Here is a 20,979-nt window from a genome sequence, read left to right on the forward strand (position 1 = left end):
GGAGCCAGACTGCAGAGGTTTTTTTGCAAGCTGAAACTGTTTGTGTAGGTATTTTCTGTATGGTCTCACTAGAGAGGGAAGGTAAAAGGAAGATCTTTTGTGTTCACAGTGCTTAAGAGCCCAATTAGTAATCTTTCTTAAAATATATCTGAGGACTTCTTCATGGAGCAGACAATTGTTGTTTTCAAAATATGTGTTTCCTTACATCAGAAAGGAACAACATTGAGAATAAGATGTCAGAAAAGGTATGTGAGTGTGAAGGAGGCTCTGTAGTGCCACCCCCAAAGGTGCATTTTCTGATTCTCCAAGCAGCCTAGCTGTATCAAAGGGAACCTTTGTATTTCTGATTTTGTGAGTTGTCAGTCTTACTGTTTGTGCTTCACTTTCAGTACTTTAAAAAGCAAGCAAAATTCTTTCTCCAGACTAACATATTTCATAATCTTTCCTGGAGGTGGTTCTCTGGGACCAGAGAGGATTTGCAAGTGCCTGCCACTCTCCTGAGTTAATAAACAGTATTAATAAACATCTGCTTATCTGTATTAACTCTTCATAAGGCACAGCAGCTGCTTTTAGGTATTATTTACACAGTTTCCTTTACATTTTAGTTAACTTAATCTGCTCTTTTGAATACACTAGAGTCCAGTGGACATTCATTAGCAAGGGTGTAACTGTAGCAAGAGTTAACTGTACTTTCAGGAGAAGGATTTGGCTTTTTGCCACCTGAGCTGCTGCATAGTGCCAGCATAGAGATCGGTCTTTAAATCATTACGGTTTTGCACTTGGAAGAGATGTTTTTCTGCCATCTCTCTAGCCTTCCTTGTTCCTACTGAAAATGCTGCAGGCATATAGTCATGTAACATGAAAGCTTTTTCCACATACAGAATTCACACCTTTTGAGCTTATAGTTGATTTAGAAGTACTTGAGTAAATCACAACTACTTTGTGTGGGGTAATTCTCAATTCTGACACTGGCTAGACTTGTTTCTAATATAACTTGTACTGAGATAAATCGCCTTTAAAAGGATTTGAAGATCCACATGCAGAACTGTAAAACCCTCCACCCGTTTAATCAGTTAAACTCACGTGGTGGTGTGTGTATGCCAAGCCAGCATACAGTTACTTGAAGCCGTTCGAAAAGTTAAACATGACAAGGCCATATATTAAATACAAGTACTGTAAGAGTATCATTTGTGTGTTTAGCCAAGCAAGTATGTTGCTATTTTTGATTTCTGTGTGGCTTTGGTTGTGCAGCGGTCTGTGAAGAGGTTGTGCACAGTGGTTGGGCAGAGGGCAGGGCTCCCTCTGCGCAGCGTGCCATGTGGCTGCCCACTCTGGTGTCACAGTGGTGAGTGAGCATGACAGTTATCTTTGTAAGGGAGAAGGAAGAACTGTAAGCCGTGGGCTCATCTACTCTGTCCATCCCAGGTACCATGACTGCAGTTCCCAATAGGAAGGATGGCAGGGTTTGGGAATACAGTGTAGCAGGAAGCTTGTAACACTTTTGAAGGTAACCTCTTTGCCCCTACTATAGGTCCTATTGTGTTCTGCTGCCCAGAAGCTTAGCAGGAGATGCAGGCACTTCCTCTGTCACATAGCCTTCAAAACTTCTCTGCCTTCTTCCTATTTGTAGCCTGTCCAATGAGGATGCTCTTAAAAAAAAGAGACAGGATTTGTCTTTGTGTTAAGTAGCTCTCACAAGACAGGCACTTAGGACTGCTAGTAAGTAATAAAGGGATGCCTTTGGGTAAGCAGCTCTGATACCTGAAGAATACAGTTAATTTTTAATGAACTCTTGGATTTTTCAGTTTCTTTGTGGCAGTGAACACATTCAGTAGCCTTGCAGCTAAACTGAAGAGCCAGAATCATGTCTCCAGGGGGTACTTCACGGCTAATAGAGTCAGCTTGGCCATATTAGAAAATGTCCTAAAGTACTGTTCCACCTGTATTGGGTAGACTCCTGAGTTTCCCTGTTGGAAACTGGTAGTTTAATAAATAGGCCCTGGAAAACAGGGTTTAACAACTCTTGAAGGTGGACATTCCTCATTTCTATTGTAGTAAGAGAGATAAAAGGAACAAATACAAACTAAGCTTTTGGAGGGAATATGTGCCTCTTTAAGGACAAATGATTCACCTTCCCCAATGCTATTACAAAGAATGAAGAGCCTTATCATATTTTGGAGTAGGTTTTTGATGGTGGTGTGACTGTTGAGGGGGCAGGAGTGGAGACAAGCATGTTTCTATAAACAGGGTTTCTTAACTAGCTGAAGGGAGAAGTATGAGGGGTTTCGAAACTCCATTCAACCTACTTAGAAGATTCAGTTGCATGGGTTTGTTCTGGTGAAGCTCTGTAGCTCAGAGTGGAGGCAGATTTGTATTTTTCTGAGTCAGAATTGTTCCTAATTGTGTATGTTTTAAATGTTGGAGGGGATTGCCACAGAGACTCTTCTGTCATGAAAAAACTTTGCTTCCTTCTATGTCACACAAATAACTGTATAATGCTTGACTGGCTGTTGCCTATTTTCAGGGCACGTAAGTTGGAAAAATAATATTTGTACAAAGCTGAAGTGTTTATACTCTTTCAGCCCAGTTTCAAGTGAAGTAATGACAGCTTTCACTGGGCAGGCAAGAACAGAAAACGTGGTTAAGTTGCAGAACATGGTTTTTAATGGACAGAATTAGCTATGCAAATGTCAGTTCTGAAACATGAATCATTCCAACAAAACAGGAAAGCTGTTTTTCCTAATCTTGTGAACCAGACGAGCATTGCTGTAGTTGATACTTGCTTAGTATCTGAAGTCACAGGAGTTAACCAGCAAAGTCACCTTCTAATAAATTCCAGACTGAATGTATTATGCAGGAAAAAAAAATAGACCCTGCAGTAATAGTTGAATAAATTTACCATCATGTTATATCTCACACTTCTCCAGTGCTGTGTGCTGGTTTTGGGCTGTGTTAGGAAGGCTGCAGGTTAAAGTCAGGAGAAGATGAAAAGTCCCTTTCAGTGCCCTATGGGAAGCCATCATTTAGAATTTTTTTTTCAGGCTTTTTGCCTGGAGACAGTATTCTTTTGTTCTGCCTGCCATGGAGTGCCAAACAGTGGCCAGAAAATGTGGAAGAGAGCAGCAAGTTGAAAATCCACAGGTAAAAATCTGTCTCATTATTTGAAGCATCACAATAATGTTACTTTAATTCCCTGTTTTCAGAATGTATTCACACTTCTGTTGTAAGTACTGAGCTGGTACTTACATCTGCACTAATATCAGTCAGGTGTCACAGCACCAAGCTTCCTTCTTAGGCTTGTTTAAAGCAGTTTGCTGCCATGCCCTGTACCAGAGAGAAGAGCCCTGCACATGATTAAAACTGCCAATTCTAGCTCGGTTTGGAAGTAGTGAATAAAAATAGTGTTATTTTAATGCTTTAAATACAAGAATGATTTTTATCTTCAAGATCTCCAGCTTAATATGCTGTTCCGTCCCTTATTTTCTCTGGTTGTGTCCCTCCCCCGAACTCCTGCCAGATGTGATTCTGTTTCTGTGTCAGTGCCTGCAGCAATCCCTAAAGCAAAGTTTTGCCAGTTCCACTTGCTGTTAAAAGCCAGGCATTTCCACTGCAAAGAGAAGTTCAACAAAGTTTTCAAACTCCTGCTCTTTTTCCTTCTGTCTTCTCCCTCTGCACATACATACCCACTCCTTGCCTGCTGGTAGGTGGAAAATAGTGGTTTCCCACATTTCAGTGCAGTTCAGTGCCCTTCTCAGTGTGACCCAGTTCTTCTGCTTTGGTCTTCCTTCAGCTCGGGTAGCCAAACTGCTTCTGGCTAGGTCTAGTTTGTTGGAATCTAATCTCAGCAGACTTCTCAGTCATGGCTGAAGAGCAACTCATAGCCCACACAAAGGCCTGTAGGATTGTTCTTTCCCCCATCTCATAGTGGCTGCTTTGTGAGAGAGTGTGTTATAGGGCTGTCTGTGTATCTCATTGCATTCATAATTGTATTGTTGCCATCTGATAGGTGTCACTTGCATTTTTTTCCTATGATGGGCAAAAGCCATTCCATGATAGGGGGAAGCCATGACATGCATCTTCTCCATGTACTTCAGAAAGAATGTATTCAGAAAAAGGAAGTTATTTTGGTCTTTATACTTTGCAGAGCCCCAGTGAGGTTTGATTAAGCACCAAAGCAATACAAAGGTCCCAACCACTTTGCAAACAAAAGTGCAATTGGTGCACTTAAAGTTGTGTCTTTAAGTATTGATTAAGGCAGCTGTTGTGCTAGGCCACAAGACTGAAGATGAAAAGGAAACCTAAGAGGTAAAACACCTTATTAGGGACAAAAAAAGAAAGTAAGCTGCTAGAGGCAGACATCAGGGGTCTGTGATTATATATGATACAGGTTGAGTCAGAGACATTCTGCAAAAGAATCTGTAGGAATGTGGTTTTATGGAGTCCTGCCAAAGGGATAGTTAAATATCTGGTGAGCTAAACATATATGGAATCTGTTCTCCTCTGATATGTTTTAGTTGTATGCAAAAGATAGCTCATATTTGGCTTTACAGAGGCTGTCTCACCACTCTTGAAAATCATTGTTGCTAATCTTAATAGAAACAGTCACAAAAGTCCTGTGCCCATGGTAATGCTACTGGGGTAAATCATAGTTGAGATAAAGGACTGCAGCCCAAAGTAGCGTCCAAGACAGTATAAACTATGTGAGTTCATACTCACATAGTAAATACGGAGTATGTATCAGAGCATAACACTCCATTTCATCTCATGATAGCATTAAGCTCTGACTGAACAATTGAAAATATAAATTTCATAGGGTTAACCCTGGAGGCATTGTCATGGGAGATGCTAGGTGATCAACAGTGTTGCCAACTCCTGTGATTTTATGAAGTCATATGATAGCTCTTTTTTTTGTTTTTAAAGATCAAGCTCCTGGATTTCAGGGATTTATTTTCATTTTGTCTTTTCGATTTTGCAAGTCAGACAGTAATTCCAACCTTCCTGCTTACAGATGAAGTTTCAAAACATGACTCCAATGCACTCTAAGAGTCCAGGTGGCAGTAGCAAATAAAGCAGAACCCAGTTTTGCTTGGGTGTTTTGGTTGGTTGTTTGGGTTGGGTTTTTTCCCTTCCTTTATTTCCATGATATCTCTGGCTAGTCTTATGATTTTTAACTCATGATTTTTTAGTCTTTGGGGTTGATTATGGATCTATGTCTTCTTCCTTGTATTGCTACACTGAAGATAATCGGTATAATTAAGAATAACAATTAGGATATATCCAGTGTTAAAAGTAATGGGATCACACATTTTTCTTGGCTTCTTCCCTCCTGCAATTAATTCATCAGTATTTGTAAGACAAAGAATGTGCTTTTGCATCATCACATCTCCACTTTCATGGTGCTGGCAGTGTCCCCATTACTATCAAAGTTCTACTAAGTTTATAGATCGTGTACTGGGGGTGGTAGGCAAAATAGAAAAAAATACTGTGTTTAGTATTGTTCCTGGCAAAATCTGGTGTCTTTATGTTGGATAAGAAGGTATTACAGCTTGGATGTTCTTCACAGCTGCTACTGTGCTTTACAGTCACTTAGATATAATGCTGTGGAGGTGTGCTCTTTGGCAGAACAAGGACAATCTTCTTCAAGGCTTTCTGGTAGAGACATCCTCTGTCTTGCAGATTTCCATGATGTAGTGAAGTCTTAAATTCAAGTCTCTCCCACCAAGTGGAATTACTTCACAACAGCTGAATAATTGAGTTCCCATACCAATATCTCCCTCAGCAGTTTTTAAGGGATGAGATCTATCTGTTCAGCAATGCTGTTTTATATGTATACATGTGCCAGAGGCACTGGATGAGAGAACAGAAATGCAGTAACAGTATTTTTTACAGGATAGAAGTAAGAGAAATTGACTGCTGTTCCTGAAATGCATCCTAAGACATACATAAAGTTTTCCAGTGTAGATATTCCCAAAAAGACAGCACATTGTTTTGGGCTTTATTTAAAAGTTGTTGGCTTTTGAGAGTTCTGTAGTGATGCTGAAAAATAAGAAGAATACAAACTATAGACTGAGGCCTCAATTAAAATTGCACATCTATAAACAACAGAAACAAAGAAAACAACTTCAAGACTGTCAGTAGATTTTGGGCGAGGCATACTGTTTAATAAGATCCTGCTAAATCATAAAGAAGACATGAACCACAGAGTAAAAGCTTTGTCCTGCAATCCTGGCTTCACTAGAATCCATGGAGTTTATCATAGAATCATAGAATAGGTAGGGTTGGAAAGGACCTTAAGATCATCTAGTTCCAAACCCCCTACCATGGGCAGGGACACCTCCCACTAAACCATATCACCCAAGGCTCTGTCCAACCTGGCCTTGAACACCACCAGGGATGGAGTGTTTGTATTTCTTATGTGGCTGTTCTGGTGTCTCTTCCAGAATACCTAGCCCACGCGTTGGCTTGCATGTTCCATGCATTTTAACCACAGTGACTGATCAGTGCTGAACTGGTTGGTTGAAAGCTTCATAGCCAAGAAACCACAGCCTTTTATTTGGGGCCTTCTCCATGGACAAGAAAGCAAGGAAAGCTAGAATTAGGCTTCCTGTAGAAGTCAAAATAAGAAAACTAACACCAGAGAGCAGAAGGCAAAACTCAAATTGTAGGAGACAGGCACACATTTTAGGATGGCTTCCTTTAGATGTGCAAATCTGTGTTTTCTCCATTGACTTTCCCATTATATCCACTTTTGTTTTTGTTTTTCATGCAAAATGAAAGGTTGCTTCTGTGCACAGTATTCAAGTGACTGGTTGAACAGGAGAAAACCTTGAGGAGTTGGCTCATGGGCTATGAAGCATGCCATAGGATACTCAAACATTTTTAGAGGTGAACATTCAAGCAATTACAAGAAGAGAAGCAATGTTACTGGTAGTGAACCGCTTGTGGGCCCCTCAGGGAATGAGTGAATACACTTCCCTGGGGAAGAACGCTACAAACTTGTATTCTCCAGGCAGGATTTTGTTTCTTAGAGATAGGTCTGAGTTCATGTGACTTGGAAGCAGACCAGCCTGTCCTGGATTTTAAAGTCCTCAGAGTTTAGTAGCAGGCTGTGATCAGAAGAGTGATGTTGAGGTTCACATCCAACTCCAGATTTCATCTTGGGCTCTTTGCAGAGGTTGATTTCGACAGCAGTCTGATAGTGGAATTTCAGCATCAGCCTGATAGGAGAAAATCAAATGCGCCTTTAGTTTAGAACTAGACAGTTTATCACAATGGGCAAGGCCGAGCTGTATTAATGAACAACACTCCAATACCTGCTAAAGGAATGTGACAGTATTAGAGAAAGTAAACTGCAGCCTCACTTTAAATCAGATGCTGGAGTGTGGAAGAAAGTTTGTCCACCTGGACAATTTATCCAGTACTTTGAATTACCAGTGGCATTAGCAGAGAGGCACTACACTGTCAACCCTTATTACAAGGATTCTGGGGAGAAAATTCTAAGGTAGTCGGTTCTGGGAGTCCTAAAACCCCATTAGATTTTTGACATCAATTTAACCTCTTCAGAAATTAGCTGGCCCTAACTACCCAGCCTTTTGCTAGTAGTTAAATTAAGGCCTATCACTGAACATAGAAACATAAGGTTTGTGACTTTGCAGTGGATTGCTGCTTCCAGATAGTTTGGAGATCCCTCCTTGGAAGGGGTCCAAACATATTTTCATCCATTTGTTCCAGTTCCAGTGGGTGAGTCTTGGCAGTACCCAGCATGGCCAGGGATGGCACAGGAACGAGCCCTGCCTCTCAACAAACATATTGTGCTTGAACTAGTTTACCTAAGGACCCACCTTCCTGTGGCTTTTGGCTCCAGTGCTGCAGGCACTAGAGAGGATTGAGTCGTGCCTGTAGCAGTCATCCACTGCCACACAGCTGCCCAGGGAAACACAGAGCCATACGAGCTCAGAGCTGAAAGCAGTCTAGATGTAGCTAGAGTCTTTGCAGTTCAAGCAACAGATGTCTTTCCCCTGTCCTCAGTTGTGAGCTGCTTGGCACCCTGCCACAGGTTTCCTCTGTGAAGTTGGGTGAGTCACTTCATCTCTCCCTTGATACTTGTCTGTATTGTTCATCCAAGCTTTTAGGGCCAGAAAGTGCCTCTTACTGGTAGGGGGACAGTCCCTCATTATCAGGTTGTTTTGATCATTACTGGAATCTAGATATATCACCACAGCTATTAGTTTCTCTTCAGCATGTGGTAAATGAAAGGTACCATCCAGAAGAGAGGAGCAATTTGCCATAATGATGATTATATCAACACATATTTTATAGGACCCTACTTTTGAATTCCTCCCACACCTGCTTCAATGAGGCTTTGTTCTTCTGCATGGCTTCTGGGAATAATTAAGAAAAAATGTCTATCTGGGGCTTAAAATTCAGCTAGCCTGTAACATGTTGCCAGCATTCTCCACCCGAGTGCTCCCAGTGAGCTCATCGTAACCCCTCCCCCCTGTGTAGGAGCTTCTTCTATACCACTGAAATCATTGGGAGTTTGCCATTGATTACAATGGCAGTAAGATCAGAGACCTAGGGTCAGTATCAGAGCATGCTAGTGATGAAAAGGATTTGTGATTTGGATAAAGAGGGAAGACTTGTCTCTCAGTCCCTCACAATGGCTCAGAAATCCATTTAAAATGTTATCAAGAGGCCTTTTAATTTCCTTCTAGAAAAAGCATATATATTTAATTTCTGTAATAAAACATTCTAATAGTAGTAAATAGTGAAGTTCTAGAAGGAAAAAATTTCTTTCTCAGTTAATGCACGAGAGAGGGGATATTACAAATCCCTTGTTGCCTGTTATTGATTGCCTAGCAACATTTTCCCACAGAGAGCAATGTGAACATAGTTTTAATACACAGGTGGATACAAGGGCTGTGCTGTTTGAAACCCAGCACCTCCTTAAAGTGGTTCAAGCTACTTTTCCAAGTATGTTACAAAGCGAGTCAGACTGAAACCATTGTAGATAACCTGCTCCACTTCAGATAGTTGCATATTCATTTTAGCATTAGAAAAAAGTTTACGTTGGCATTTTCTGTTCCTTGTAGTCATGCTGGCTTTTCAAAAAAAATCTGAACTAAAAATGTATTTCCTGAAATTCATACACTGGGGCAAAAAATATCTCTTCCCTGCCCCACACTGAAGTAGATGGTGAGTACTAAGATTTGGAACCAGTAAGCAAGTAATTCTTCAATGCCTGGGATCAGAAATGTAGCTGTTGGGTCAAAGTATACTTCTACAAGGCAAGTTAGTTTGAGTTCAAGCCCCCTTGAGTTAGCTCAGGAAGACTTCAGGAACAGTTTACATGAGCTTCACAGATCCCCTATTGCATTTCCAGCTTGACTTTCACCCACAACCTCTTGCAGACCATCTACCTTAGGTTGAAAGTAACTTCCAGCTCTGTGTTTTTCTGTGTGAACAGTAATCACATCAAGAACAGCACCTATGTAATGCCTCAGGTTAGTTAACATAAACTGACACAATTCATCATGATCCATGTCATAATGCCCATCTAATGTGCATTCCCACTCTGGTATACACGGTTACTTGGGCACACAGACCATGATGCAATATACTGTACATAGGGGACAGATATGTTGCCTGTGAATAATGCAAATGGCTGGCTGCAGAGTAGTTATTCCAGTGCAAACCAGACTCACAGTAAGCTTGATTCTGCAAAATGCAAAGCAACTTTTGCTCCCTGTGAAGTCAATAGAAGTTGACTTCACTTTTCAAATTCACTTTGATTAACCTGGTCTTGACACTGTGGCACTTGGCTTGTAATAAAGAAAATTGGCAGTGAAAGATCAAGGATTTTCCAATTTAAGGTGTAAGAAAATGTTTGCTACTGCTGAAAACATTATCTTCGTAATGATCAGTAACACAAGCTGATAAACAACCATTATTGAGTTTCTTTCTCTTTTTTTTTTTCCTTAAGCTGAAATTATGTCACCTGTAGACAGAACTAAGGAAAATGGATTACAAATGCCAAACCTATGCAAATTTTGTGACATTAAAGTAACAACCTGCTCAAACCAACATCAGTGCAAGAGCAACTGCAACATCACTTCTATTTGTGAGAAGAATAGTGAAGTCTGTGTTGCTATATGGTAAGTTATTTCTTCATACAAGTGCACAGGGAACATACCCTCATTCATCATTACTTAGTACTTTCCTCGATTGCTCTGATATTCATAATGTCCCTGCTACCTCACAGGGCTTTGCTCTCTCACTTCCAACTCATATCTGTGCTCAGCACACTGAGAGTTGTTTGAAGTTAACAATAATTCTGATATGAAGTGTTCTTTTTCTTCTAAAGCATTTTTGTTCCAGCATATGCTGTTATTGGAAAAGAGGCATGGCTTTGTTCAAACCATTAAGCTGCATCTGCCTGCAGCACCGAGAATAGAAGCGGTTTTGAGACTCAGAGAGGATTACAGTAGAATTTGCTGAAGAAAGACAATTGTCTCTGAGGTTTCAAAGTGAACTGCATTATGTAGATCTATCACAGTAAGCTTACTCAACATGTATAGGTAGAAATACTTTCTTATTGGTAAAAAACACCCTGTGTCTGTAATGACTCTGATACAGGAGTGGTGCTTTTTTTATGTTTAGGTTCAAAGAAATCAAAAGTATATGAAATTGAGTTGTTACATTTTTTTTTCGGATTCATTGACCCTAAACTTGCATTCCAGTCTAAAAACTGGGGTCTTGCCCTTCTATAAATGGTAAGCCAATCCTACCAAAGAAAGCCAGAAACACTCATAATAAGTTCATAGGTGGACAAAAGGAACAGAACTGAGTATTTGCAACATTACTGCAGATTTAGGAACAGAATTAGAACCACTTAATTCATTTATTAAGGGATTAATTGTGTTTATTGACTCAAAGAGATGTTCAGCGTAATTGGAAGTGGACACTTGAAATGTAGCGTCAGTCCAGCGTGCTGTTCCATATTTGTCCTGTGCCGCTTTAGTAAGTGGTCAGTGCCTATTATTGCCATATGAAGTGCCTGTAGTGCAATTTAGAATATATTCTGGATTTTTCATGCCAGAATGATACTAATTTGAGTTCTCAAAAGAGGCAAATTTGGGGAAGATGCAATGCTGTCTGCTCCCTTTATAAAACATTTCTTCCTTGTTTTCAGTTTTCTCTTTTTCATTTTTTAGGAGACAGAATGATGAAAATGTGACATTAGAAACAATATGCCATGATCCCCAGAAAACACTGTATGGTCATATGTTGGATGACTCCAGCTCAGAGCAGTGTTTGATGAGGGAAAAGAAGGAAGATGGGGGATTGATGTTCATGTGTTCCTGTACAGGTGAAGAATGCAATGATATGCTCATTTTTCCATCAGGTACGTTTGATAATTTATGCTGCATTCCTAGGCTATACCTTGCAAGTTAATATTAACTGTGTCATAGCAGTGGAGTTTGGAATCACATTTTGTGGAGGAAAACTTTTAGTGGCAGGAGCTATTTTGGTGTCTTCTGAGTCTTGCCAAACCTCAACCTTTCTTTTCTGTGTTCAGAGGATATTTCTTCCTGCCAGCCTGTCCTCCTCCTTTTGAAGTAAGTCTGATATTCAGCTTGAGACACTGCACTTAAAAGTCGATGAAAAGAAAGATGAAAGCAGGATGTTTAGAGCTGTTCTGTTGACACACCAAAATACAACATATGCTAATTACGTTATAAAAAAAATCAAGAGGCAAATGCTATATTTAAGGTCTTGCCTCTTCTAAAAGGCTGGTTTGCCATAGTGTGACATCTGTTTATACAGATATGGCTGAGTAACTTGATTGGATGTGAATTTAAAGTCAGCTTCTCTGTTGTAACTGACCATTTGCAGTTGTTCTGTGGGGGGTGTGAAGTAGCTACAGTGTTCCTTCTCTAGTGGATATGTTACCTCATGCTTACTATGGCATAAGAACGTGTATATGATTTCGGTTAAACCAGTGAAATCTGAGTATAGACCAAATCACAAGTGTATAACCTGTCCCCTTTCTACTTCTTGAAGTAAAGACTATATAGACCGCTGCAAACACAGTAAAGGCAGTGCAGGTGTGTACAGTGCTGGTGGACTACACGCTGCACACAGACGTGCATGTGCACACACACCCCCCTCACTTTATTTCTTCTACCTGCTGAATCCCACAATGATTCTTTTACTGAGACTGTTAGGTCTCTTGGAGGCAAGTGTGAGGCCTCCTCTGGAGAACTTTATGTGCACACTTATAAATGAGTACAGCACACAGAACCCACCCTTATCATCTGTAAATTCCTCAGAAAAGGATATAATCAAATCCTCATAACCTGAGATAATGAAGGGTTGGGAAGCTGTTTCTACTCCTGAGAAATGTGATGTGTGACTGCAATGAGGCGGACAGCTATATGAGAGATTTCTAGCTCTCTCTTCTCAGCCCTCCAAGAGGGCAAACTAGTTGTGGTTGCAAAACCACACCAGATTAGCCAAGAGTGAGCTAGAAAGTCTTTGCCTCCCTTGGCCCAGTCTATCCATATCTAGTGCCACCTCCTCCCCTCTTCCTCATCCAGTCACACTCCAATCTTTATTTGAAATCAGATAACCTGACTACTGATCCGTAGTTATATGACTAACCCTTACTTAGGTGGGCTTTAAAGGAGTTGAAGTAAATACTGGTATTGATGTGAGCACAGGTGGTAGACAGAGGACCTAATTCTAACAGATTGCCTTGATTTTTTTGAAGACAATGTGTTACCAAGGAAAAGTTCTTATTCCATCAGCTGTCTAGAGTATTTATACAAAGTGAACCACACCCTTGTGGATTTTGGCTAATTTGTTATGAGTTAGTCATGTTATAGCTGTTTCTCCTGGAGCTACATAGATGTATGCAATCATTCTAACAAATGTGTGTCTTCTTTGTGTATGATTATGAAAACCATTTTATAAATTCAACACCAGCTGCCTTCATTCCCATGAAATCTGCAGCACCCCTCACACTTCCAGAGCAGTTTAAAAGGAGCTGTAGTATAAATTAAGCTTTAAGCACTGTAGGTGACTCATGAAAACTGTATTACATTCACATGTAATAAGTGAATTCACATGTAATAAGTGAATAACCACAGATAAAAAAGAAAGTAATATAAAATTTCAGTTTGTAACATTTCCAGTTCATTCACAAATACAAGCATTAACTCCAGTTGGGAGGGGGAGAATTGAGGCTTTGTCATTCTTTTATTGTTGTGCATTAGTGTTTCTTTTAAATGAAAACAGCCTCTTTGGGTTGCTTGCCTGGTTAGCCATGGCAGGAAGACAAACGATTTTTACAGTATCAGACATGCGGTTTCCTGTCTGTGTTTAAGTTTGAGCAGAACATCACAGCCAGCTGGTCCATAGCTCCTCTAGACAACTAGATAATAGCCTGTAATAATTTTGCCTTTGGAATGTCTGTCAACCAGATCTATTCTGTACATCGTTCTTGCTTTTTTTTTCTCTCTTCATTTCTTGTACACCAAAGCAAGAATTTTTGCAGTGGTTTTGCACAGCCTATGGTTTTGGAGAGCGTACAAAAGCTAGTCTAAAAAAGCCTGATCAAACAGTAAGTGTATAAATTTATTAAGCTAATACTGAGACAATAAAAAAGATTGTAATTTTTCAGCTGTCAATCACAGCCTTTTCTTTCAAGCTATTGCTATAAATGGTCAGTGCTCTAGCTCTTCTTCTCTTGGGTGCACACTTAAGGCAGACCAGATTTAGTTTGTTCCTGTTTTTTCTGAGGTAAGAAGGAAAAGTGGGCAAGGCAGTAAGTTTTAATTTCCACCAGAAGTTAGTCACTACGTTGCAGTGATTCAGAGCTGAGCTGTTATTGTTTATAGAAGAATTGTTTTACAGCACTGTTGGAGTGCATCAGTCTTGACTGTGAGGGGTAAATCTCCTGACTCCAGTGTTAGACACAAACATCTAAAGGTTTGGGCTAGTGGGAAGTGTTGTAACTCAGTCAAGAGTAGCTTTGGAAATGTTTGAGGTAATTACATCCAAATCAAATGCCTGGTTCTTGTATGGACTTCCCTTTAAATTGCCCATCTGAAAAATGAGCAAGGCACAGTCAGACATGTGCCTAAACATGCCTGTAGTTCTGCTGTGTGAGGAGGCTGACCCTGATTCAGATCCCTGGCATTTCAGGCCACAGGCAGCAGGTGGAAAATGCCGTGTGCAGAATCACTCCAAACAATGTTCTGTACTTCTTGGAGAAATAATATACAGGAGACAGGTAGCCACTGCAAATCTGACTACTCTCTGTTTATTTTTTAATCCCTCTCTTTTTTTGCCAAACAAAATTGTGGATGACTGGCAAGCATCTTACACTCCTGTGGTGGAAAAATGCTTCTCACAGCAAAACTGAATGCCAGTGTGTTTTAATTATTATTTATTCAAATGTCTAATGTCAGTGTTGCCAGCAGGCAAAACCAAGCAGCAAAACCACTGGAAAGATTAGCTGAAATCATGAGGAGAAAGGCCCTGCCTGGTTAGAAGCTGGCTGGGTGGTAGACAGGGGACTTTTCTTGCTGTCATGGAAAAGATGAGTGCAGGACTGGACTAGCAGAGTTTTTTTCCTCGCTGGTGTCTGGTTATGTCTGGTGGATCTTCTGCATCTTGCTTTGCCTTGATCTGTTGCGACGAACCAGGTCTGTCTGTTGCTGTTTGCACAGTTCCAGGCCTCCCTTGGTGTTTGGGCAGCTTTGTTCATCAACTTTTCCTTCTCCACACCATCTGCAAGCCTCCATTCATCAGCCAGTACAAGCACAACAAAGGCCTAACAAAGTTCTTCCTGATCCTGAGCTATTTGGCTGAGATCAAAGCTTGTTTATCCAAAGGGACCAAGTAGGATATGCTCTTTTCAGCCTCATATCTGACCTGTTCTCTGTGAGCAGAGATGACCAGGCACTCATTGTAGCCTAGGAGATTGGATGGATACCTGCATTGTACACAGTGTATGACCTACCTTCTATGCAGTGCAACTTCTTCCTGTTTTGCAGGCTTATTCAGATGCATTCATTCAGCAGCGTGCAAAAGGGTGACCCCAGCACTGGAGACTGCAGACAGGAAAACAAACCCTTTAAGTACTGTTGTCATTATATATGCAGTTGTTAACCTGAGCATCAAGTTCAAATCCAAGAAAAAATGCAGAGATGTCAAAATTTGGAAATATGGTTTGCAGACCTGTAGCACAGCTCAGTTTGGTTTAGAGTTGTTTCATTCTAATAACTTACATGGTGATCATTTCTCATCCTCACTTGTCTCTCCCTGTGGCTTGCAACCGAGGTTCAAACAACTCAGCCTACCTGAACAGCTGTGGGTTTGTTTAGGTAGACTGTGATTATTCCTTATGTACCACAAGATGAGGTCATTATTTTGGATATTCCCACCACACCCAGCCATAATATGGGAGAAACGTTTAGCAGCAACAATGTGTACAAGTTTTAATGACTATCTGGGTCATCCAAGTGGTTGTCTTAAAATATCAAAACTTCAGTGATAAAGATCACTGACAAGTCAAAAAAAAATTATGAGAATAATGAAGCTAATTGGGGCAGAGGGGGTGTTGTGCTGCTAACAATCTTCACGTTGATTATGGTTTTACTGAATTTGCTAATTGGGAGTGTGTTTGATTCATCAATTGTGGCTGAGTCATTTGCCTGAACAAATTCCAGCGGATGGATTTGCAGTGTGTCAAGTGCTGTGATTGCTCACTATGTACAGTTGTTACCTGGGAGACCTGTTATTGTTCTGCTGCCTGAACTACCACAGGCATGCCTATATGATGCCTTGTCCTGTGCCTGGATCGCAGAAGATCTGGGTAATGTTCTAGAGTTTCCTTAACTTGGTATCTCTCACTTGTCTCTAATATGTTGCCCCTGTCTTTTCCTTTCTTTCTCTCCTCTTTCTCTCCTTATTAGACACAAAGCGTTAGTGATTTTATTTGGCTACATAGGAAGATCTCAGACTTAACAGCTGACTAAAGATCTGTGCAGAAACAGCCGCCAGGCCATAAATACTCATGTGATGAGTTATCCAGTGCTCAAGGAAGAGCAGAAGGGAGATGATTACAGCTGGACTGCTTCCAGGTGGATTTTAACAAAGGCTTTCATTAATCTGTTTTTCTGTTATCCAACTAACATGTTCAGAAGGTAACTGTCTTCCAGCTGCCCCATAAGAGGTCAGTAGCATTACATAATGTTGCACAGAGCCTCTCACCACTTGTATATTGGCATTGTTCTCTATGTTTCCTCTTAGGTATTTGCAGCCACAGAGTCCCACCCAATGCCTGCAGCTGTATGTAACCAAAGGAGAGGCTGTCTAATACTGAAGGTCTGATTCACTTAGTGGGATAGAAAGGAAATTGAATGGAAAGAGGCAAAAGAAGCCAGAATTTTGTTTTGCTCTGTATTATTTATATTGTTTGCTTCCTAGGAAAATAACCATGCAGAGCTCAGTTACAGATCTGTGTAAAAACAAACTAGGCAGCGCTCTTTCAGTCTGGTTGGCATATTTGTTACAATTTGCATCATTTGAGAGCTTAATAAGTGTGGGAACGTGGCCAAGCTTTTATCAGGTTGTCATAGAAGAGACTTTAATAATTACAGACAGAAACAAACTGTAACTAACACTGACAACATAGTATTTTGGGAAAGGTCGGAGGGGTGAAACTCAGTCTGAGAATAAAAATAGTGGTTAATGTGTGGCATCTGTTGGAACATACTGAAACTGGAGAGATTGATTTGTTCCAGAAAACCACCAGCAAACAGCAGCAGACACTGAGTTGTATAACTGAGTCATGTATCACAGAAACACACTGACATCGTGTAAAGTTAGAGTATGTTGGCTTTCCTGTTGCTGAGCAGGAAAGCTCAGCTTCAAAAGTCAACGTGTGAGAGTTGCTGTGTGCACACAGTGAAGTGACCTGCATAATGGAAAAGATAAGAAGGGAATGCATCCTGGGGTGGGAGATTTTAAACAAATGAGTACTGTGCTAGCAAAACAAGGAATTACACTTTCTAGCCAGCAGTGAGGGAATAAAACAGCAACAAACTATTTGTTCTGCCTTAGAGCTTAAGAGTTTCTTAAAACCTCCTGGGTGCCGAATAGCATACTTGGCAATCAGTTGAAAAATGAAATTCTGCTTACAATAGCTAAAATATCCATTACATCATTGCTGCCTAGCCTCTTTACAAAAGTAAGCCACCCAGAGCAATCAAGTTGCCTGTCCCCCACCCCTGTGACTGCATTCCCTTCAGATGACAGATGCATGTGCGTGACTCTTCAAATATGTAACACACATAACTGGGTCATGTAACTGGGGGATTTTCCCTGAGTATAACACATGTCTTGAGTCCTGATCATCCAATCATGGGTAGTCATGTGCCAAGGGCAAAGCTGTAGGCCCCTAGGGGAGAGCAGCAGTTTGTGTGCCAGTGCTCTCCAAAAAAACTGCTCGTACTTTTGCCTTACTCCCTCTCAGGAAAATAGGTAAGTGGTGGCACTGGGCAATCGGCTGCACTAAGTGCTATTTTGCGAGCCATATGTTGACTGCTGAGCAGCATTCAGGCTGGCAAATAACCAAAAGGTGAAATGAATGAATTCCCACACATCTGAGAAAACATTCTTAGGGGCCCAAATTCTGAGCCATGCAGATGGCACTGCGTTAGAAAGACAGATTTAGAAACAGGCTCTAGAGATGGCTTTACCTTGTCACTTTCACTGTCTTTGAGGGAAAGGCTGTAGATTTAAAGTCTGTCTAGACTTTAGTAAAGCCTTTGACGTCATTTCCTACAGCATTCTCCTAGAGAATATGCCTGCTTGTGACTTGGACGGGTGTACTCTTTGCTGGGTAAAAAATGGGCTGGATGGCCATCCCAAAGAGTGCTGGTGAATATAGTTAAATCCAATTGCCAGCCAGTTACAAGGGCTCAGTAATGGGGCCAGTTCTGCTTAATATTTTATCTGGACAAGGGGATCGAGTACACCCTCAGTAAGTCTGCAGGTGACACCAAGGTGGGCAGGAGTGTTGATCTGCTAGAGGCTGGGAAGGCTCTGCAGAGGATCTGGACACACTGGATTGATGGGCCAATGGTATGAGATTCAGTGATTCTAAGTGCACTGGTGAGGCTGCATCTCAAATCCTGTGTTCAGTTCTGGACCCCTCATTACAAGAGAGATACTGAGGTGCTGGAGTGGGTTCAAAGAAGGATAGCAAAGCTGATGAAGGGTGTAGAGCACAAGTGTGATGAGAAGCATCTGAGGGAACTGGGGTTGTTTAGTCTGGAGAGAAGGAGGCTCAGGGGAAACTTTATCACTCTACAACTACCTGAAAGGAGGTTGTAGTGAGGTGAGGGCTGGTCTCTTCTCTCAAGTAACAAGTTGTGTCAGGATCAACTATTTTCCTAGGGAAAAAGCACACTCCCCACAGTAAAAAAGCTCTCCACCCCCACTTCACAAAGCCCAAAGAAACAATGCCAGTAAAATTAGCAGAAGTTTTAAAACACAAAGGGTGGATCAACTTTCACAGCACTTTTATCCTCAAGTTAGGGGTTCCACGGAAAAGGACAGGAATGTCAAAAGCAGATTTTTTTTTTTTCTGAAAACCAACGTTTCCCATCTAAAAATGTTTTGCTGAAGATTTCCAAGCCATTTAATTCTAAAAGGACCAAAATCAGGAAGATACATGAGATACTCCACTGAACTAAAGAATTTCATTCTCACTTGAGGATTCTTCAATAGCGATAAACTAAATTACCCTGAACAGCTGCTCAGATTGAAACTTCATTTCACTGAAAATGAAGCATTTTATGGAATTAGTTTTCATCCAGAAAGTAGCACTAAAGAGATGGGGAGACTTTTCCGTATTTTATTGCCGAGTGTCTTGCTCAGCAATCGGTCCACACATAAGTTTCAAACTCTCATTTTGCCAAATTCAGAATAATCAGAGACGAAAAGCTCTTCCACAGATCAGAGCAGGACTTGAATTTGGAGCTCCCATACCGCTGACTAATCCCCTCACTGATGGGGTTTCAGCACTCACATCTCTTGCCAAATTGCAAGATTTGAACAGAATTCTGGTTTTGCAGAAGCAGTCAAAAAGTCTTAGTTTTCATTCCAGCATGGAATTGAAACCAAACTTTGACACCTCAAAATTGCTGCAAAACAGAGTTGTCCTCCAGTCAGCTCAAAGGGCTGCATTGTGTCTCAGGAGCTTGCAAAATAACTAGGTCACAGTTCTAGGTCCAAGCCCATATTTTGTGACTGTGCATTTCTGGAGGTTTTTAAGACACTAGACAAGCTTTCAATACATCAGATGCAGTACATGAGTTCTGCCAGTATCAAATATGTTCTTGCCTTGCTATGTGGCTTTGACTAGCACTTGAACAGGCAGCGACTTTAGAACTTGCATATGCAGCAAACAGCACTGAAGTAGTTCTGTCAGTACTGGCTGTGCAATTCTACTGCCATTAAAGTGCAGGTCCTTAATTTTACTGCCATTGTTTTATTTCTTGTTTCCAAGGTTCAGTGACACCGAAGTTCAAAGGCATCCAATCCAACCTCAAGAATCTGTATGCTGTTGTGCTTTGAAGCTTCCTGACTGAACAGGGGCTGTACAGAGTTTCCATTTTCCTTGGCACCTGAGCCCTATTCCCTAAAGGCTTAGGTAGTGTTAAGAATTGTGCAGATGGCTTGTGCTAACTTAAGCACACTTAGTTTAAACCACATACAGGAAGCTTTCTTTTAGCTCAACTTCTCTATTGTTATGCTATATTAATAGGTTCTTTTGAAGCTTAAGAAAAGACTGAGCCACCTAAAAATTAGTTCTGGGTGGGGAAAGTTATTTAAGAGCAGATTTCCAAAACCTGAAAGACTGTTTCATTTAACTATTTCATTGTCTGCATTTGCAGCCAGGTTTTGCTCATTCCGGGGCTCAAAGAGAGGAAGCAGCACTCCCATTTTTGAAATTATGGGGTTTGAGTTATAGGTATTCATTTATAAGTAAACGAACATATTTATTCTTAGATTCTTGTAGTTAAGCCAGAAAATGTTGGCTAGCCACTATGCAAACATACAGATATGCTCTGAATTTTGATCTTGCTCTTTGTACACAGATTCAACAGAGAATTATGCCAACCTTATCTTGTGCTAGAAGGGCTGATTTTGTTGTGCTCATATTAGCAGTCAAAATCAAAAGCAATTTCAGAAGTGCCTTGCTCAGACCAGCCCTCAGTGCCACCATCTTTTTTGCTGCTGCTGTCCCCTCCTAAACTCGGGGTTCACCCTTGTCAGTCCTGACACTCAGTTCTCCCTGTTGGCTACTCATTCTTGCACATCTGAAGCCTTGAGTGGCATTTCCCTAGTGTCTTAAAATCTGAACACGAGCATGTCCCTGCTGCCTTAGGTGGGGGTGTGTGGCTGTATGTTTTTCACTTCACTTCCTCCAAGGGACAGTGCCAAAGCGGATGTGTTACTTTGCAGCAGGGGTGCAGGACAATGCAGTGCTCAGGGGAAGTGGCCGAACTGCTCAGCTTCTGCTTTGATTAGTTTTTTCTTTCATTCTTTTTTAAGTGACATTTGAGACATCAACAGTTTCTCCCTTCCACCCAGAAATCCCCCTGCACCACAAGCAAAGCTTTCTTTTGTGCAAAAAGAGGAAGAGCCAAAGGAGCTGTGTGGAGACTTCTCAGCTGTAGGCCAAATAAAGACAGCCTGCTTTAGGGCATTATAGGGGTGATCAGAGACCCTTAAAAAGGTAGCCATAACAGTCAAGGAGTGGTGGCTTTTGCTGAGCATGCAACCAATTACCTTCAACTGCTTGGACTCATGCGGAGAAATTTGGAAGAGAACTAATACCTTTTGGGGTATTAGACATTTGTTTTTCAAATATGTAGGCTACATATTGCAGCTCTGTGG

The 20,979-nt window shown here is 41.0% G+C and overlaps 1 protein-coding gene across 1 annotated transcript in view; it reads left to right on the forward strand.

Moving 5' to 3' along the window:
- The window catches only part of TGFBR2 (transforming growth factor beta receptor 2), a 57,053-nt gene that overhangs the window by 15,567 nt on the left and 20,507 nt on the right, over positions 1–20,979 (forward strand). The window contains exons 3-4 of the mRNA XM_062603586.1: positions 9,983–10,154; positions 11,214–11,404. Coding sequence (XP_062459570.1) covers positions 9,983–10,154; positions 11,214–11,404 — 363 coding nt within the window. The remainder of the gene's footprint in view (positions 1–9,982; positions 10,155–11,213; positions 11,405–20,979) is intronic.

This window comes from Pezoporus occidentalis, unplaced genomic scaffold, assembly GCF_034315485.1.
Source record: "Pezoporus occidentalis ecotype Australia unplaced genomic scaffold, CSIRO_AGI_Poc_V1 ctg80, whole genome shotgun sequence".
In the NCBI taxonomy this organism is placed as follows: domain Eukaryota; kingdom Metazoa; phylum Chordata; class Aves; order Psittaciformes; family Psittacidae; genus Pezoporus; species Pezoporus occidentalis.